This window comes from Dromiciops gliroides, chromosome 4 (genome assembly GCF_019393635.1).
Source record: "Dromiciops gliroides isolate mDroGli1 chromosome 4, mDroGli1.pri, whole genome shotgun sequence".
NCBI classification, from domain to species: Eukaryota; Metazoa; Chordata; class Mammalia; order Microbiotheria; family Microbiotheriidae; genus Dromiciops; species Dromiciops gliroides.
The window spans coordinates 178,634,921-178,653,857 of NC_057864.1; the positions used below are offsets into that span (position 1 = coordinate 178,634,921).

At 48.5% G+C, this 18,937-nt stretch overlaps 2 protein-coding genes across 4 annotated transcripts in view; one reads left to right on the forward strand and one right to left on the reverse strand.

The window, feature by feature from the left end:
* Window positions 1-3,208: 3,208 nt before the first annotated feature.
* The window catches only part of ACSF2 (acyl-CoA synthetase family member 2), a 38,833-nt gene continuing 23,104 nt past the window's right edge, over window positions 3,209-18,937 (reverse strand). The window contains exons 7-16 of one of the 2 annotated variants that reach the window (XM_043999546.1): window positions 18,741-18,836; window positions 18,007-18,155; window positions 17,506-17,597; window positions 17,070-17,134; window positions 9,226-9,333; window positions 6,818-6,969; window positions 4,649-4,790; window positions 4,413-4,529; window positions 3,526-3,594; window positions 3,209-3,385 (exon numbers count right to left, since the gene is read on the reverse strand). In XM_043999546.1, coding sequence (XP_043855481.1) covers window positions 3,335-3,385; window positions 3,526-3,594; window positions 4,413-4,529; window positions 4,649-4,790; window positions 6,818-6,969; window positions 9,226-9,333; window positions 17,070-17,134; window positions 17,506-17,597; window positions 18,007-18,155; window positions 18,741-18,836 — 1,041 coding nt within the window. In that variant the 3' untranslated portion in view covers window positions 3,209-3,334. Of the gene's footprint in view, window positions 3,386-3,525; window positions 3,595-4,412; window positions 4,530-4,648; window positions 4,791-6,817; window positions 6,970-9,225; window positions 9,334-17,069; window positions 17,147-17,505; window positions 17,598-18,006; window positions 18,156-18,740; window positions 18,837-18,937 lie in introns of both variants that reach the window. The other variant, XM_043999545.1, reaches the window with a different exon arrangement.
* Window positions 11,898-16,767, forward strand: CHAD (chondroadherin). Of its 2 annotated transcripts, none has more exons than XM_043999548.1 (4): window positions 11,898-12,738; window positions 15,249-15,412; window positions 15,775-15,920; window positions 16,504-16,616. In XM_043999548.1, the coding sequence occupies exons 1-3, from the start codon at window positions 11,959-11,961 to the stop codon at window positions 15,914-15,916; spliced, it is 1,086 nt and encodes a 361-aa protein (XP_043855483.1). In that variant the 5' UTR covers window positions 11,898-11,958; the 3' UTR covers window positions 15,917-15,920; window positions 16,504-16,616. The 2 variants fall into 2 exon arrangements, with proteins under 2 accessions (XP_043855483.1, XP_043855482.1); XM_043999547.1 differs by lacking the exon at window positions 16,504-16,616 and adding an exon at window positions 16,653-16,767 and having other exon boundaries at window positions 11,923-12,738.

Below are 18,937 nucleotides of genomic sequence, written 5' to 3' on the forward strand. Positions count from 1 at the left end.
ACTTGCCTAGGGTCACACAGCTAGTAAGTGTTAAGTGTCTGAGGCTGGATTTGAACTCAGGTCCTCCTGAATCCAGGGCTAGTGCTCTATCCACTTCGCCACCTAGCTGTCCCCCCCCCCCCACTCACTCTTTACAGATGAGGAAACAGGTTCAGAGAAATTAAGTGACTTGTTCAGTCACACAGTTAGTAAATGTATGAGCCCTCCTGGCATTTTTTTCCATAGGTAATCTGATGGACATTTGGAGGACTCATAATTTTTTAAATGTACATTTCTCTGATTACTAGAGATTTTTAACATTTCCATGTGACTGTTGCTGTTTCTTCTAAGAACTACCCATTCATATACTCTGACATTTTATGAGAGTGCTCTATCCACTGCACCACCTAGCTGCGCCTATTCTTTTTTTTTTTTTTTACTTCTTATAATTTCCTCTGGGCCACAGCTTATTATGAAATTATACTCCCCTTCACAGTTGTGAAAAATATAACAAACTCTTATTCTTTAAACTCTTCTTTCATTTCTCTACCAATCTTCTTCCTGACTGAACTTCAAAACCATGCCTCCTCCATTGCTTGCTACTCCAGGAACTTCTCTCAGCAATGGTGCTCCTCCAACAACTGCCTGCTATTCCTGCTGTCTGCTTTCTCTGGCCTATCCATCCAAATGTCCCAACATGCCTCTCCCCTCCACCTAACCCCCTTGCTGAGTTCCCCTCAGAAGTTTTATTTTATGGAAGGGCCCAGGGAGTCTGCTTCATTCCCCAGCCAGCCCTGCTTTTGACTTTGTGTTCCTAAAAACCAAGACCCCTTTCCAGAGACCTTTGTACATTCCTCCCCTTTTCCTCCACACTTCTTTTTGTGTATTATTTTCCCCATTAGAATGTAAGCTCCTTGAGGTGAGGTTAGGGATTGTCAGTTTGCTTGCATTTGCATCCCCAGAGTTTAACATAGTACCTGCCATACAGTAAGCAAGTACTCTTTCTTCCCTCTCTCCCTTCTTCCCCTCTTCCTTTCTTTTCTTTCTTTCCTTTTTCCATTCTTCCTTTGTGCCACACAGTGTGAAATTTTGGTTTATTCATATTTTTCACCAAACTACCAATCAGTTTTCTCAGCAATTTTTGTTGAATGATTCATTTTCCAGTATTTTGTGACCCTAGGTTTATGAAACACTAGGTGCCTGTATGAATTTGATTCTAGCTTGTCATCTCACATGTTTCGCTGGATCTAGCTATTTTTCTCTAGTACTAGTCATTTTTATAATTACTCCTAGTATAATCTGAAATCTGGGAGCATAAACCCTATGAAAAGAGGAATATTTTGGAGGAGAGGGGAGAATAAGAAAAGAAAGCTTCATCTGGGCCTTAGTTTCCCCTACTGTGAAATGGGAGGGCATCTAGTCTCTCAGTCAGTCAACTAGTATTTATTAAGTGACTACCAGGTGCCAGTTCCATACTAAGTAGTGGGGAATACAAAGAAAAGCAAGACTATCCCTGCTCACAAGGAGCTCACACTCTGATGGGGAAGGCAACATGCAAACAAGTATGCATAAACAAATTATAGACAGGATAAATTGGAGATAATTAGGGAAGTAACTAAGATTAAGGAAGAACAACAGAAAAGACTTCTGGCACTTTAGTTGATACTTGAAAGGAACTCAGGAAAGCAGAGAGGTAGTGATGAAGAGGGATATCGTCCCAGGTGTGAGGAACTGCTCTTGAAAATGCCTAGAGTTGAGAAATGGAGTCTTGCTCAGAGGAACAGGAAGAAGGTCATTGTCACTAGATTGTCCAAGTACATCCGGGATCATAAAGTATAGTAAGACTGGAAAAGAGGACTCTGGACTGAAGAGGTTTAACTTTACAATCTTTGGTCGGCATTAGATGGAAGATGCTGCTAACTCTTATTCATCTGAACCAATTCTCTCCCCTCAAGCCTTTCCCTGGGCTTCAGAGACACCAGTATTTGTAGATGTTCAGTGTACCTGACCCTTTGTTTTGTTTTGTTGTGGGACAATGAGGGTTAAGTGACTTGCCTAGGGTCACACAGCTAGTAAGTGTCAAGTGTCTGAAGGCGGATTTGAACTCAGGTAGGTCCTCCTGAATCCAGGGCCGGTGTTTTATCCACTGTGCCACTTAGCTGCCCCCAGTACCTGACTCTTTGTGACCTCATTTGGGGTTTTCTTGGCAAAGATACTGGAGTGGTTTGCCATTTCCTTCCCCAGCTTATTTGACAGAAGAGAAAACTGAGGCAAGCAGGGTTCAGTGACTTGCCCAGAGTCACACAACTAAACATGTCTGAGGCCAGATTTGAACTCAGGAAGATGTCTTCCAGACTCTAAACCCACTGGATCTATCCAGCTAATCACATGCTTTGGAGTGAGAGTACTCCATCACATACCTGAGTAACCTTAGATAAATTACATGGCCAACCTGTGTCTTAGTTTCCTATCTATAACTTGAAGGGCTCAGACTAGATGGTTCTTGAGGTTCCACTTATTTCTAAATCTATAAACCAGACAAACCTCCACTTTCTATTTTCTTGTGATCACTTCTATTTCCTGATCCATCTACTAGGAAATACCCTTCAGAAGAGCTATGCCCCTCTCTCCTTCTGAGGTGAGATGATAGAGAGAAGGGAAAGGAAAATGGGCCAACCAGAGATGTCTTATAAGAGTAGTAGTTTTTGGGGGCAGCTAGGTGGTGCAGTGGATAAAGCACCTGCCCTGGATTCAGGAGGACCTGAGTTCAAATCTGGCCTCAGACACTTGACACTGACTAGCTGTGTGACCCAGGGCAAGTCACTTAACCCTCTTTGCCCCAAAAAACAAAAACAACAACAAGACTAGTAGTTGTTGTTCAGTTGCGTCCAATTCTCTGTGATCCCAGTTGTAGTCACAAATGACAAAGATACTGGAGTAGTTTGCCATTTCCTTCCCCAGCTCATTTGGCAGATAAGGAAACTGAAGCAAGCAGGGTGAAGTGACCTGCCCAAGGTCACACAGCATAAGTGTTGGAGGCTGGATTTGAATTTGGGAAGATGAGTCTTCTGATTCCAAGCCCAGTGTTCCAGACACTGTGCCACCTAGCTACCCTGTAAGAGTAGTAGGGGAACTTTATTGGCTATTCTATGAATACTCCTGCTCTGTCCAAAAGAGATGATACTATCTCTTAGATTTTTTTTTCATCAAAGTAACTGAAACATATGAATTGAAAACAGAATCTTTTAATGTGAAGTTAAAGAGGAGCGATATGGGAATCAGGACAGGATGGAAGATTCAGGTAGGCCAGAGAGAGGATGCCTTGAAAGGAGCCCTCTACACTTTGGCCCTCCATTCACAGGTTCAGATGCTTTTCCATCCTCTCTCGAAGTTTGTATTTTTGAATCTAAAGGAAAAAGAAGAGTAAAGGTTTGGATGACAAAGGCCTCTTGGACCCACCCCAGTTGTTGCAGAGCCTTGATGACCTCTCCCAGTCTCCTGGCACCCATTCTTCCTTCCCTTTTTGTCTGCCCCCACTTTACACACCTTCCCGGAGACAGTGAGGGGGAATTCCTTAACAAACACGATGTATCGAGGAATTTTGAAGTGGGAGATCTGCAGATACAGAAACCAGAGAGTGAAGATGGAATTCTAGACCTGGAGGACCTTGAAAAGTGGCTGCTATTATCATAGGGGTGGACACTGGGGGAGGGGGAGGGGAAGGGTGTGCTGTCCCCCCCGAAACTAAGCTGCCAAAGTGACCATCCTAAAATCAGGGCTAATCATATCACCCTCCTAGTCAAGAAACTCTTGTGACTCCCTGTTACTCAGGATCAAAAACAAAACTCCTCGTTGAGGCTTTTAAAGCCCTTCTCTACCTTACACTTTATTCCCGCACACTTGGTAATCCAGAAATGCTGGCCTTGCCTGTTCCTCACACAAAGCATTCCATCTCCCCGATCTAGGCATTCCCCTCCCCTTCCCTCCCTAACCCCCCTCCTCCCCATTTGGAATGTTCTCCCTCCTCCTCTCTGCCTCCTGGCTTTTTTGTCACACATTCCAGCTCCAGAATGCATGCGTTTTCTATGTCCAGCCCCCATGCTTGGAATGTTCTCTCTTCTCCTCTGCATCCTGGTTTCCCTAGACTCCTTCAAGACTTAGCTGAAATCCCACCTTCTGCAAGAGTCCTTTCCTGGTCTCACCTTCCCCCACTGCTAATGCCTTCCCCTCTGAGATCATTTCCCACTTATGCTGCACATCTAGCATGTACATGGTTGTTTGCACGTTGTCTCACCCAGTAGGAAGAGCTTCTTGAGACCAGGGATGGTGATTGTTGTCTCTCTCTGTCTCTCTCTCTCTTGCTATCTCCAGCACTTAATGCAGTGCCCTGGCTGACTGATTCACTAGACTATGGCAGTGAGCAAACTACCTACCTTTCCTCTGCAGTAAGCTTTCAGTTCCTCGGGGGTGAGCTGTCCTTGGGCCGAAGTCTTGAGACAGATACAAGCACAGATTTCTTCCCCCATCCGCTCATCTTTCACCCCAACCACCTGGTACAGGGAGACAAGGCAGGTGGAAGCAGGGCTAAGAGTATACCCCCAGCCCTCCCCTCCTTGTCGCACACTTCCAGCCACTGAGGGGCACCCTCGAGAGGTCAGAGGTGGCTCACCTGGGCTTCCTTCACATCAGGATGTCTGAGAAAGAAGTCTTCCAGTTCAGCTGGGTAGATATTTTCCCCTCCTCGGATGATCATGTCCTTGGAACGGCCCACGATTTTGCAAAAGCCCTCTTCATCCACTGAAGCAATGTCCCTGTAGTGAGACCCTCGGGCTCAGTTCTCAGCTCTTCCTACTCTAGGCTGCCCCTACCTAGTGGGTTTTTTGTTTTGTTTTGTTTTGTGTGTGTGTGTGTGTGTGTGTGTGTGTGTGTGTGTGTGTGTGTGTGAGAGAGAGAGAGAGAGAGAGAGAGAGAGAGAGAGAGAGAGAGAGAGAGAGAGAGAATTGGGGTTAAGTGACTTGCCCAGGGTCACACAACTAGTAAGTGTCAAGTGTCTGAGGCCAGATTTGAACTTAGGTTCTCCTGAATCCAGGGCTGGTACTCTATCCACTTCACCACCTAGCTGACCCCTAGTGTTTTGTTTTGTTTTGTTTTTTGTGTGTGAGGCAATTGGGGTTAAGTGACTTGCCCAGGGTCACACAGCTAGTAAGTGTCAAGTGTCTGAGGCTGGATTTGAACTTAGGTCCTCCTGACTCCAGGGCTGGTACTCTATCCACTGCACCACCTAGCTGCCCCCACTAGTGTTTTTTAATACCCAGAGATGTGCCCTCCCCTCCAGCTGATTACATAAAGACTTGGGCTCTTTGCCAGCCCCTAACAGTAGAGAAACCCTTCCCACCCTATGTCCTGGCATCCCTTCCCCCTCCTCTCCATGTTCTTCTCCCTCATTGTTGAACTTTCCACTTTCTTTGGCTTCTAGCCTAATTCAGAACTGTAGTCTTGATGTCTAGCCCCTTTTCTTCATTCTCCTTCCAATAAATTCATCTTCTCTGTGGAAATTTATTTTTATTGGGGGACCCTGCCTTTAGGCTGAGATTAGAAAGCCTTAGGCCTTCAGGGTCTCTTCCCCTCCCCCTCTGCTTCAGCTGAGCCAAAGAGCCCCGTGGGCTGTACAAGACACCAGGTCAGACAGCTGGGGGAAAAGAGATCCTGGATAGCCTGTGCCGAGGCACGAGCTGCTCAAGCCCCCCACCCCCACCCCCACCCCAACCAGCCGCAGCCCTGGCTAGCGGATTAGCTTGGTCTGTGGGGGCACAGGAAGCCCCAAGATTTGAGTGGAGATAAAAAAGGTATATATAGACCTGGGAGTTAGACAGCAAGGGTTCGGACAAGGAGACAGGGGGCTGAGAAGAGGTCAAGAGGGTGGCTGACGAGATTAGAAATGAGAGACGAGGGGACCAGACGAACAGCAAGGCAGGACTAGGAGCAAAGGTGGCAGAAGACTGAACAGGAGGCAGCGGAGAGCACAGAAGCGGTCAGCACAGGGTATAGGTTGGAGAAAGTGAAGATTAAGAGGAGTTAGGGGGCAGCATAGAACACCAGCCCTGGAGTCAGGAGTACCTGAGTTCAAATCCAGCCTCAGACACTTAACACTTACTAGCTGTGTGACCTTGGGCAAGTCACTTAACCCCAATTGCCTCACCAAAAAAAAAAAAAAAAGAGGAGTTAGAAGAAAGTAGCTGAGCAGGGAAAGTAACATACCCTGAGGCAAGAGGCGGCTAAGGCCCTTATTGTATTAAAAAAGTTCGAAGCACAGCAGGTGGGAAAGAGACGCAGTGGAAAGAGACTGCAGGAAAGCAGTCAGGTTGTACATTTTATTTCCCTGTATTCTTAATTTTAAATAGTATCTCATAAATAAACTCTGCTTTGATTATTTAGTTAAAAGCCTTCTTAATCTTTAGTTTATCAATTTGGGAGTAGAGCAGTGTGGTGGAACTTTATAAACGGCCCATATTAAATTAATAGCAGTCAGATAGCCAGTTAGTCAAAAGTCCCAGGTTAAGGGGCAGCTAGATGGCGCAGTGGATAGAGCACCGGCCCTGGAGTCAGGAGGACCTGAGTTCAAATCCGGCCTCAGACACTTAACACTTACTAGCTGTGTGACCCTGGGCAAGTCACTTAACCCCAATTGACTCACTAAAAAAAAAAAAAAGTCCCAGGTTAAGTACCCCAGTCAGCTTTAGTCCCCAAATTAACCCTAGTAAGTCAAAATATTTCTACATCTCCCTTGGCAATCCGAATTGTCTTCCCTGGCTCTTGGGCTTGCCCAAGGTCATCTCACCCTGTCCAGTACCACTTGTCCTTGTCAATGGTGGCGTCTGTCTTCGTGGGATCATCCCAGTAGCCCAGCATGACACAGTATCCACGTATACACAGCTCCCCAGCCATGTTTATCTCCAGCTGTTTCTTTGTCTTCGAGTCCAAGATCTTGGCCTGGAACAGGACAACTTCAGGCCAGGCTTTCCCAAACCCATATTTAAGGCTGGGAAGGCCTGGCCAAATGAGCATGGGGTGGGGGGAGCAAATTGAACTGAGTTCATGATCAAAGGATGGGCAGAAGCCTCGCCTCATTGTAGGAGGGAAGAGCAGAAGACTTGAGCTAAGGTTAGAGTGGCCAAAGACAAAGGAGAAAGGATAGCACCAGCACAGGCAAGAAGGTGTTAAGGGCCTAAGGCAGTAAAAGTAGATGAGGAAAATGTAAAGAAGAGACCCTGAGGAAGCAAAGAAAAATATTTGAGAAGAAAAAGCAAACAATAAGGAAGGGTTCTTTAATAACAATAATTAGAATTGACATAACACTTTAAGGTTTGGTTTGCAATTCACTTTACAAATGTTATCTCATCTGATACAACAAACCTGGAAGGTTCAACTATTACTATCCCCATTTTATAGATAAGGAACCTGAGGCAGATAGCTTAGGATCACAAAGATAGTAAGTGTCTGAGGCTGAATTTGAATTCAGATCTTCCCGACTCCAGAGCCAGCATTCTCTCCACTGCACAATCTAGCTGCCTCCTTTATAAAATATTAAACCACCACTAAACTAGGGATTCTTTTTTGTTTGTTTTTTGTTTTGTTTTGCGAGGCAATGAGGATTAAGTGACTTGCCCAAGGTCACACAGCTAGTAAGTGTCAAGTGTCTGGGCTCAGATTTGAACTCAGGTCCTCCTGAATCCAGGGCTGGTGCTTTATCCACTGTGCCACCTAGCTGCCCCTAAGATAGGGATTCTTCCATTTTTTTTTTTTAAACTAGGGATTCTTAACCTGGGATTAACCTGGGATCCATGAACTCTAACTCTCTCTCTCTCTCTCTCTCTCTCTCTCTCTCTCTCTCTCTCTCTCTCTCTCTCTTTCTCTCTCTCTCTGTAAAGATATGTATATATGTATGTATACACACACACATATAGTAACTAGGCGGCCCAGTGGATAGAGTTTGGAATCAGTAATACTTATCCTCATGAGTTCAGGTCTGGCCTCAGATACTTACTAGTTGTGTGACCCTGGACAAGTCACTGAACCCCAGTTTCCTCATCTGTCAAATGAGCTGGAGAAGGAAATGCCAAACCACTCCAGTATCTTTGCCAAGATAATTCCCCAAAATGGGGTCACAAAAAGTCAGACATAACTGAACAAACATATGTGTGTGTATGATTTACATACACAGAATATGCGTATATATTTAGAGAGAATGTTTGCAATATAATCAGCTTTCTTTGTAATCTTATTTATTTTATGTTTTACATTTAAAACAATTTTCAGAGAAGGGGTTCATAGGCTTCACTAGACTGCCTAATGATACCCCAAAGGATAAGAACCCCTGATCTAAGCTGTTGGAGTGTTAAAGATAATAGAGGAGTATTTGGGGCAGGAGTGGACAAGGATCCATAAGAGAATATGACCAAGAAAGCAAAATGAAGAAAAACAGAGCAAGGTCACTATATTTAGAATTGCTCTATGCCTCAGTTTCCTTATCTGTATAAAAAGAGACATAATACCTCCCTTCCTTCATTCACAGACACTGTGAAGATCCACCGTGAAAATGGGTATGAAAGCACTATAAGGTGTGACAAACCCACCCAAGGTAGGGAACACCTTCCACTAAAAATGCCAAGAAGTTGCTTGAGGTCTATGTAAGTTAAATGACTTGCCCAGGGTTCACACAGTTGGACACAACTGAAGCCACTGAATAACAAAAAAACTGGCAATAACATGGCCGAGACAGGGAAGTCAGTAAGCCTAGCCTAATCTGTTTTTGGCTGGCCACTAACTCTTTCAGGACTGGTCACTGATCCCAGGCTTGAAGAGGAAGATAAACAGAGCCCATCTTCAGTTACATGGCAACATTCTTCCAGGCTCAGGAAGTTTCTGGAAGTAGGCTTTTCTCAGTGACCTAAATGAAACCGGCTGGGATTCTTTTGTAAGGGAAGAAGGGTGTCTGTATAGGAGAGCTTCAATTCACTGGTCAACAGATGGGGGTGGGGGATGGAGAACTGGAGGGTGGAATTGTTTGGGTTTGAGTGGGGCTGAAATTAGTGTGGTGGACTGGAGGCTGAAAAGGCCCAAGTTCAAATCCAAGCTGTGTTACCTACCTTCGTGACTTTGGACAAGTCATTTATCTTCCCTACACCCCAATTTCCTCAAATATGAGGGATTTGAACTAGGCGGCTTCTAAGGGCCCTTGGTGCTCACCTCTGTGTGGGGCATAATCCTGCCCACTGTAGACATCTTCCTTTCCAAGCTGTCATCATGGTAGTTCATGAAGGTAACTGGACTGTTCTCTGTGGTCCCATAAGCAATCTACAGAGTTGGGAAATGGAACTGAGTTGGGGGCTGGAAGATTAAGGGTTATGGAGAGTTGTGTGGTCATGATGGGAGGGGACATTTAAGTTCCTCATAAGAGGGCTAGGGAACTCACAAAAGGCAAAGGTTAGAGAAGGCATGAGGAAAAGTACAGTGATCATCGAGTGATGGAGACAAAGGGGCTAGATTATTATTAAACCCATCCAGCAGGAGTCCCAGACAACCTTAAACAGCCTCTCGTCTCCTTGGTTCAGTTCCTTAGTTTCCTTATTTACCCACAGTAGCCATAGTCCCATCAACTAAGGGGCATACTTCTCACCCGCCGCCCCTCAGTTCCCTACCCCCCTTACTGGTTTCCGGCCACAGTGCCTCCCCTTTCCCAAACTCCAAAGGTGCCAATAAAACTTGATGAGAAAACCAGTCTCGTTCTTGATTGGAGTGTATGTGGGGTGTGTTTGTGTGTGTGAGGGGTGGTGGACAGAACCTGGGAACTGACCAAGAGACACACCTCTTCCCTAGCATTTCCCTGGCCAAAGAGCCCTGGGGCGGGGGGGGGCCCTGCCCTGGACAGCTCCAGGGCCCTGGAAGGTTAGCAATTTCCTGTGAATTTATGATCATAAAAATAAAATAAATATCCAAAACGAGGATATTAAGAACCTCAGTGCCCCAGCCGTCTCCTGTTCCAGCCCGAGAGGAGCCAGAACCGCGAGAAAAATAGAAAAACCAGACACCAGACCTGGCACACAAAACAAAAAGAGGGACAGGGAAAGTTCCGCTACCCGGAGTTCGGGAATTAGAGAGTGGAGGGGAGGAGAAGAGACTAAATTGCCAGAAGAGGGAGCAGGGGGTCCGAAGGAGCCGAACTACGCACCTAGACGCAGGATATAGGACTCGGAGACTGGGTTTCCCACACTTCTAGTTACCCTCCGCCTCCCGCCTCGGGCGCCTCCATAGACCAGGGCCGAGACACCGGGCCCTTTGTAACTGGTCTGGCCCCCTCCCCGACCGGCGGCTGGCATGGAGCGGGCACCACCGGGACCTGGCGAGACCTCCATGCCCGGGCTCGGGCTCCTTCCTTCCCTACCCCCTTCCTAGCTGTGCCCCCCTGCCAGTCAGTCTGGAGCTTGGCCTGGAGCTAGATACGTTGCCCCCCCACCCGCCACCCCAGACCGAGCCGACAGCCGCTCCCCTGCCCGTAGGAATCCGGACACAGCGGCTGGCAAAGCACAGGGAGACCTTGGGGACTGGTAGGGAATTGGGGAGGGTGAGTAGAGGGCTCCTTTCCCATCCCGAGTGGAACTCAGCATCCCGCCGCCTGACCCGGTCGGACTCTTGTTAACCCTTTCCAGGCTCCCCAAGAAACAAGCCTAGGGAGAGACCTCACCCTCTCCCCCACCTCCAGTTCCCTTCCCCATCAACAGATAGCCGGGATCCAGGCGGGTATTTCCTGGAATAAACCCACTCTCGCTACCCGCAGACCAGTCACTTCTAAAAAGAACCCAGTGGGAAGAAAAATCCCAGGATTAGGTTTAGGATGTGGCGGCGAAAAAACGCTCGCTCGCTCACTTGCGCTGGGGCTAAGCAACACCTCGTGGCTTCCTTGTTTCTAGCTTATTTGCAAGCCGTGGCGAGATGGGTGGTGGGTGTGGAAGTCCTTATTTGTGTCTTTCTGCACACGCGTAGCGGTCATTTGAGTTGACCTGCTCTGTGTGTGCCCATCCTCATGTGAAAGCAAGCCCTGGAGTTCCTGCTTTTCCAAATCCAGCTGTCGGAAAAAAGTGGCTAGAGCCGCAAACAGCTGGGAAAGGTACAGACTGGAGAGGAGGATAGGGAACAGAGTTCCCTGCAGAGTCTGGCTGCCCAGGCGGTGCGGCGGGCTCTGGGGTTTGTCCCGCCCCGGGCTAGCTGGGGAGCCGGACACTGAAGCCGCTCTCACGTTTGGTCTGGGCTGCACAAGGGCTCTATTAACTTGGCGCTCCCCAGTGGGTAGCTTCGAACCGCTAGGTCCGACAGCAATGCCTGCGGGGTCTTAGGCGCCGAGCAAAGCCCGGGGGACTAGGCGGAGGAGAAGGAGGAGGGGGAGGAGGGATGGGAAGAAACCTCAAACTTCAGCCAGAGTCCCAGAAATACACGCCCTTTCGCCGCACCCTCTTCTCCAACCAAAGACTTGGACCCAGAAATACGCCCCGGCACCATCCCACTATCTGCATCCCTCCAGCGGGTCCTGGCTCAAGATTCACCTAGGGCAGGATGTGGAGAGGAAAGAATCCGGGGTACGTTGAGAAGCATATAGGATCCGTCGCATCCCACCCCCATCCCTTTCAGTAAGAGGCATACCGCCAGCTCTGTTGTGGGGTAGGATGGGAAAGAGAAAGAGGGCAAAGGGCTTCAGGAGATGAACTGAACCAGGACAGTTGGGCAGAGTCCTTGAGGCTCCCCGCTATCCTGGGAGGAGACGCATCTCCAGACGTGAGGGGGTTAAACCTCGACAGCTCCACGTAGGAAGTTGGCTCCTGCTGCCGTCTGCGGTCTGGGATCCTGCATATATAGGGCGGGAACCTCAGCAGATTGCAAGACTCAGCTCCCGCCAGTTTATCCCTCCGACTCCGCACGCCAACGACCATGGCTCCCCCAGCCCTACTGGTCGGCATCTGCCTGCTGCTGGTCGGCCTCCTGCCTTCCCTGCACGCCTGTCCCCAGAACTGCCACTGCCACGGCGGGGACCTACAGCACGTCATCTGCGACAACGTGGGGCTACGCAAGATCCCCAAGGTGTCGGAGAAGACCCGGCTGCTCAACTTGCAGCGCAACAACTTCCCAGTGCTGGCGGCTAACTCCTTCAAAGCCACCCCGGCCTTGGTCTCCCTGCATCTCCAGCACTGCCAGGTACGCGAAGTGGCCGCCGGAGCCTTCCGAGGCCTCAAGCAGCTCATCTACCTGTACCTGTCCAACAATGACATTCGGGTGTTGCGCAACGGCGCCTTTGACGACCTCACGGAGCTCACCTACCTCTACCTGGACCACAACAAGGTGAGCGAATTGCCTCGAGGATTGCTCTCCCCTCTAGTCAACCTCTTCATCCTTCAGCTGAGCAGCAACAAGATTCGAGAGCTGCGCCCAGGAGCTTTCCAGGGTGCCAAGGACCTGCGCTGGCTCTACCTGTCGGACAATGCCCTGAGCAGCCTGCAGCCTGGAGCCCTGGACGACGTGGAGAACCTTGCGAAATTTCACCTGGACAAGAATCAGCTGTCCACTTACCCCACTTCTGCCCTAAGCAAGCTGAGAGTGGTGGAGGAATTAAAATTGTCTCACAACCCACTTAAGGTCATCCCAGACCAAGCTTTTCAGTCATTTGGACGATACCTGGAGACCCTCATCCTGGACAATATGAACTTGGAGAAGGTGAGCAAACCCCTTTGCCCAGCCTCATTCTATCCTTGCAGAGAACTGGGACACAAAACCTCTTGGACACAGCCCTGGGGGTACCAAGTTAACGAGCTGTGTAATCCAGAGTTCAGGATCCCTTCTCACCCTCTGTCCCATAGTTCTACTCTACTGTTTGTCCATCTCCCAGGCTGGCATCCAAGTATCTATGGGAAAGGTGACATCCCAGCCTGTGATTTCTTCTTTTCTACCCTCATATTGTCAGAGCTCCTTAGTTCTTGGGCATTTACTTCCAAGGACGCTTGGTTATAAAAATTTGGGGAGCCAGCCTGAGACGCTAGCCACACTACCCCAAACCCTCTTCCACAATTGGCTGTCCTTTTCAGTTGGACCTTGGTAAGAAACCTTCCCTCTGATTTCTCTCCCTCCTCCCCCCCTTCTCCTGTAAAACCCCATAAAGGGAGGTTTGTTTATTGATGAGCCCTTCTGCAGAACCTAAGCTGAATCAATCCCACAAAGAGACCCTGTTCCTTGTGGGCAGGGGAGTGTGTGTGTGTGTGTGTGTTGGTGGGGCTGTGGCTGTGGCGAGTGGAGTGGAGAGGGAAGGGCAAGGGCAGGGAGGCTGAGACAAGAAAGCAGAATCCCTGCTCTGCAGAACCAAAGTGGGAGCACAAGTGCTGAGCAGACATCTCCCTTGCCTCTAAAAATCCCTTGGACTCCAGAGAAGCACTTTGCTAGCATATCTCCCTCCGCTCCATGGAATTCAACTATTTCTATGTGTCTACTTTGCCATAATTGGAGCTGTCGGGGCATGGATTCCCTACTCCCTCCCCAAAAGTTTTAGGCACTTTGTTCCCAGTACCCAAGGAAGTACAAACACCATCATCTACTCAACCCTTGGCACATGAAATCTGAGTACCTATGGTCATCCATCTATTTGGAGATGGAAGGGACTTTCAAGGTCATCTAGTCCAACTCTCTCATTTCACAGTTGAAGAAACTGAGGCCCAAGATTTGAACTCAGGTCCCCTAATTTCATATCCATCATTCTTTCACTGTACTCACTAGAGATGAACAATAATACTACTAATAATTATAATAATAGTTCCAGTATTATCTCAATTGGTCCTCACAACAACTCTCAATTCTGTGGGAACAAACATTATTATGCCCATTTTACAGATGAGAAAACTGAGGTTCAGATAGATTAATTGACTCGCCTAGCTAATATAAGGGTAAAAAGGAAGGTTCGAACTGAGGCACCTTCTCTGACTCTAAATCCAATGGTGTTTTTTTCCCCCCACTAGACCATACTAATTGCCCCTAAGCCTTGGGACTTGCCTCAGTTTCCTTTAGCACTGCCTATGACCCATTGACTGTGACCCTTCTTGGAAAACCCCTTTCTGTAAGAAAAACAGATTCTGAACTGATTCTTAACTAGATGGTCCTTCCTGCTTTAAGACACTATATTCCCTTAATCTTCATCACTCAAGGCCCAGGGTACAAAATTGGGGACTGAAGTAAGTGGGACATTGGTGAAAGCTAAATGCTCAGTTGTCTCCAAGCCTTTGGAACCAAGGAGCTATCTCCCTGCTTTGGTCAATCTGATACCTATGAAGTTCTTTGGCCAGACCTCCAAGAGCCCTGTAGGCACCTCTTTGCAATGGTGGAAACTCAGTCTGGGGCCAGGAGGGCCGGGTGAAAAGGCTGGGTCGGTGTCAGCCCTGCCTGGTAAGAGCATCAGAGTGGAGAAAGCAAAGGCATCAGGATAGATGGGGAGGGTGTTCAACAGGACAAGTCTCAGTGCCAGGAATGTCCTAAACTCCAACACTAACAACTGATGGGTAGGAGCTTGAAATATTGTGAAACACATGGTATATGGGAGGGAGAAGGGTCTGGATGGGGCTTCCAGATTTGGAGAGAGGGTATCCATTGCAGCTAGCTGCTCTTGCAGCTTTGTGACTTGTAGAAATGGTTGCTGGTCCTCAGAAGCCCCCTAATGCCCTTCACCTGAATTTCACCCCACCTCCCCTCAAGCCTAAAGCTGCTCTGCTCCTCCTCAGTGCAGACTCACAACTTGGGTAGCCCATCCTTATAGGAGGGTTTTGCAATTTCCATATCCCCAGAGAGTCTGGGGCCTCTGATAACATTAACCTGGGAATAGGAAGCAGCAGCTAGATTAGAGAGGGATGCCAAGAAGAGAGTTGGGCCTGGGATGTAAGCATGAACAGATCCAGATACAATCTATAAGCGATGAAGGAAATCTCAAATGTGTGCGTTTTTTTGTCACCACTGAAGAGTCCCTAGGTTTTGCCTTGGATGCTCAGGCATGGACTCTGCTTACCACCTTGCCTTTACCCCCAACTCCATACCATTTGGCATTGGGCAAAAAGGTAGTGGTAAGAAATGCTTCTGAGCTCAAAGACAATGATAGGTGGGGGAAGAGTCAGACTCCACATCTAAGGGCGCTGAGAAAGGGGACCAGCTGTCGCTAGATTCAAATAACCACTGTGTATCTTTCCCTTCAGTTCTCTGATGGTGCTTTCTTGGGTGTGACCACCCTAAAACATGTTCACCTGGAGAACAACCGGTTGAGCCAACTTCCTTCTAGCTTCCCTTTTGATGGTTTGGAGACACTGACCCTGACCAACAACCCCTGGAAGTGCACTTGCCAGCTCTATCGTCTTCGAAGGTGAAGTTTGCCCCTAAATATTAGGGATTAGATAAGATGCTTCCTCCGCTTCCTGGCCTAGGGGAAAGGCATGAAACTCTTGCCTTGGATCAAGGGAAGGTGGGATGGGAAATAAGGGAAACTCACTTTTCCTCCTCCACCCTCAGAAGAAGATTGGATTAGAAAGGAAACCCTGCCTTGGGGAGTAGATATCCCCACTCATCTGCTCTCTTCGGTCCCTAGAGTAGAAACTCGAGACTCTCCCACTTCTCCATTTCTCCACACACAAGGTCCGAGGCGATGTCCCCAGCAGCATCTTGAAACATTCGTATAGGCCAGCACACTCTGGTTCTGGCCCCCACCTACTTTCTCTGCCCTGCCAGGTGGCTGGAGGCTAAGGCCTCACGCCCTGATGCAACATGTGCATCTCCCACTAAGTTCCGTGGTCAACACATCCGGGAGACAGCAGCCTTCCGAGGCTGCAAATTCCCCACCAAGAGATCTAAGAAAGCCAACCGCCATTAAACAGGTAATGAAGCTTGGGAGGGAGTGGAACTGGGCATGGACTAATGAGAAAGCCCTCTCCCTCATTCACTTCCATCACTGGGAAGCAGGGCCTGATGGGGTTGGAAGAGCTGGGTCCAGTGGGAGGGGAAAGAATGGGAAATGTAACCCAAGATACCGGAGGGTGATTGGCCTATTGGACAAGGGGTTATAACTCAAGGATAGGTAACCCTCTCTTTTGGGGGGAAGGGAAAGGTGGGGGGAGGGTCCACCCTTGGGAGGTCTCTCTGGGGAGGGCTCCACCTCTGAAACAATTCTCTAAGGACTTTCCATTTTTTTTTTTTTGGCCTCTGTTCCCTGTACCTGGCCCCTTTTTACTTTGATCATAGCTCCTCATCCCTCATCAGGTTCTGATCTGGCCAGGCCCATTCACCAACCTCTGTGTCTCACCAGAGAAACTATTGATTTCCTCTCTCCACTCCCAGTCAACTCTATCCTCTCCTCCTACCCCCTATGCTGATAGAGACCTACCCATCCCTAGATATTCAGTGGGATGGCCTTCTGGGCCAGAGTTCTTCAGCAACCACCCTTTCCATTCTCTATTCCAGATTATCCCTGATAGTCCAAGGTCAGAATGATCAACCCATACATTTATTGCCATCCTTCCCTTATCACCTGTCCTCTGAAATTGGAAACAGAAATCCTCTTTTTCTCTACTCACACCCCACCAAAAGGGTTCACCCTTAATTCTTTACAGCCCTACCATGGAGACAGAGCCTCTTCCCCCTTGGCCCTGCCCTCGGGAATCTCCAGCAGGATACCTGTGCTTTGCAGACCTGGCCCTCCCTACGTCATATTTTTCTCCTTCCTAGATTTATATAAATACATATGTATAATATTTCTTTATCTCTCACCTGTGTCAGTGACTTTCCCATCCTTTTAAGGGAGCAAATTGTATTTTTCTTTATGTCCGTTTTCCAGCTCAAGCATTGGATATGAAGACATAGCCCATCTTCCCCTTACCTCCCTGGTTGCCACACCACCCTCAAGCCCCTACCCTCTGCCCAGTGGGTCCACCCTCAGCCCTGGTCTAGCCACCCACTCACCCACCTACAAAGTCCATATTAAAGATTCCAGAACTCAAGGGATCTCATCCCGGCCTGGAAAGGCTCACCGTCAGTTCCGTCATGTTCATCTTCTTGATGATGGCTTTGATGAGCTCTGGGGGGCAGAGGGACCCTGCAATCACACCTGAATTGGAGACAGCACTCACTCTCAACTCAATCTCTCCTCTTCCCTCCTCCCTCTTCCCCACCAAACCCTGCACCTGTCTATCATCCACACGGTCCTTCTTACCACTGATTGGACTATTAATGGACTGGATCCCAGGGAAGGAAGGGACCCAGGACCCTCCCCCATATTCTTGCACCATGTACTTCCCAGAGTTGGGGGAAAAGAGGTTCTGGACAATAGCTGCTCCCCCTGATATCCCTCCCATAAGCATTACAGCCCAACCAGATTGGCCTATCTTTAGTGGGGGTGATCCCGGATAAAAGTAGGATAAGGCTCCCAACCCCTGTACCCTCCAACCGTTGGTCCCCACCCCCAACCTCCTCGAAGGGTTGAAAGGTCATAGCTGGAAAAATCAGGTTGGTTCAGCATGTCAACAAACATCGTAGGGGTGCCATAGATCATTGTGGCCCTGTATAGGGAGATGACCTTAGAATCAGACCAGAAAGTTGGGGTACCCTCCTCTTTATTTTCCACATCTCTCTTTAGCTCCCTAAAATGACCAGAAATATACAGAACCCCCCAGTGCCAAATCTAATTGTTAAAAGAGAAAAAGGGTCACCATGCCTGACCATGGGTTAGGGGAAGGATAGGGAATAATGGATGACCAAGATCGTACCTCTCTTTAAGTCCCCTCCCACATCAAGCCAGGGGCCCTTGGTGAAGAAGCAGGAAATCCCAAGGAAGGCAGGGCAGGAATGCGCTGATATTAACAAGCCAGAGGGGCTCCAGTAAACAGGGTCAATGGGAAAGGAGAACAGATCTGCTCTAAGGATGGGTCATGGGGTAGGAAATGGAGAGGCATGGCCTCAGATGCCCACCTCTCTTGTTTGACAGCTTCCAGCGCCCTCTTGCCCTCAAAACTCGGAGATGACAAGATGAGAGTGACACCATACATTAAGGACACCATCGTGCCCCCAACAGAACCCAGGCAATGGTACAGGGGGCTAGGAAGGACCAGCCGGGGCTCCTGGAGTCCCAGATAGAGAGAAGAGTAAAGTTAGGCCCTGGGGCCCAAGGCTAGGGCTAAGCACCTAGAAACCTTTCCCATTAGTTAGAAACTGCAGTTCAGGACACTGCTTTTTTATTTTATTTTATTTTTTTGGTGGGGCAATTGGGGTTAAGTGACTTGCCCAGGGTCACACAGCTAGTAAGTGTCAAGTGTCTGAGGCCAGATTTGAACTCAGGTCCTCCTGAATCCAGGGCTGGTGCTTTATCCACTGCGCCACCTAGCTGCCCCAGTTCAGGATACTGCTCGATTCCATCCTAGGATCACAGACTTAAGAGTCAGAAGGGACCATGCAAATAATTTACTCCAACCCAGCTGAGGAAGTTGAGTTTTAGGTAGATTAAGTGGCTTGGACATAAGCAATAGAGCTGAGATTTGAACCCAGGACCCCTGACTCCAAAGCCAGTATTCTTTCTAACCTGCCCCATTGACCTCCTCACCTTCCCTCCTCCTAACCACCCCAAATACTGCTCTGGGATCCCCACTCACAAACACTAAAAAGCTCCCTCATCTCTTCTCCAATCACCTCTCCTTCCTACTCTTTACCTTGTTGAGAAGATTCAGCCGGGCCCCTATCATGTTGGCATTGTTAACAATGTTGTGGTGAGAAAGCGTGGCTCCCTTAGGGTTTCCAGTTGTTCCCTGGCAACACAAAGCTCTTGTCAGCCTCCCTATCCCAGAGATAAGGAAGGTGTTTTCTAGAATGTCACCCCCATGTCAAGTGCGGGGCTTCCCCAGAAGGC

Coding starts and splice junctions, on each gene's coding strand:
- CHAD (XM_043999548.1), top strand. CDS start 11,959: ATGGCTCCCCCAGCCCTACTGGTCGGCATCTGCCTGCTGCTGGTCGGC. Junction 12,739..15,248: donor ACAATATGAACTTGGAGAAG/GTGAGCAAACCC, acceptor CTTTCCCTTCAG/TTCTCTGATGGTGCTTTCTT. Junction 15,413..15,774: donor CAGCTCTATCGTCTTCGAAG/GTGAAGTTTGCC, acceptor CTGCCCTGCCAG/GTGGCTGGAGGCTAAGGCCT.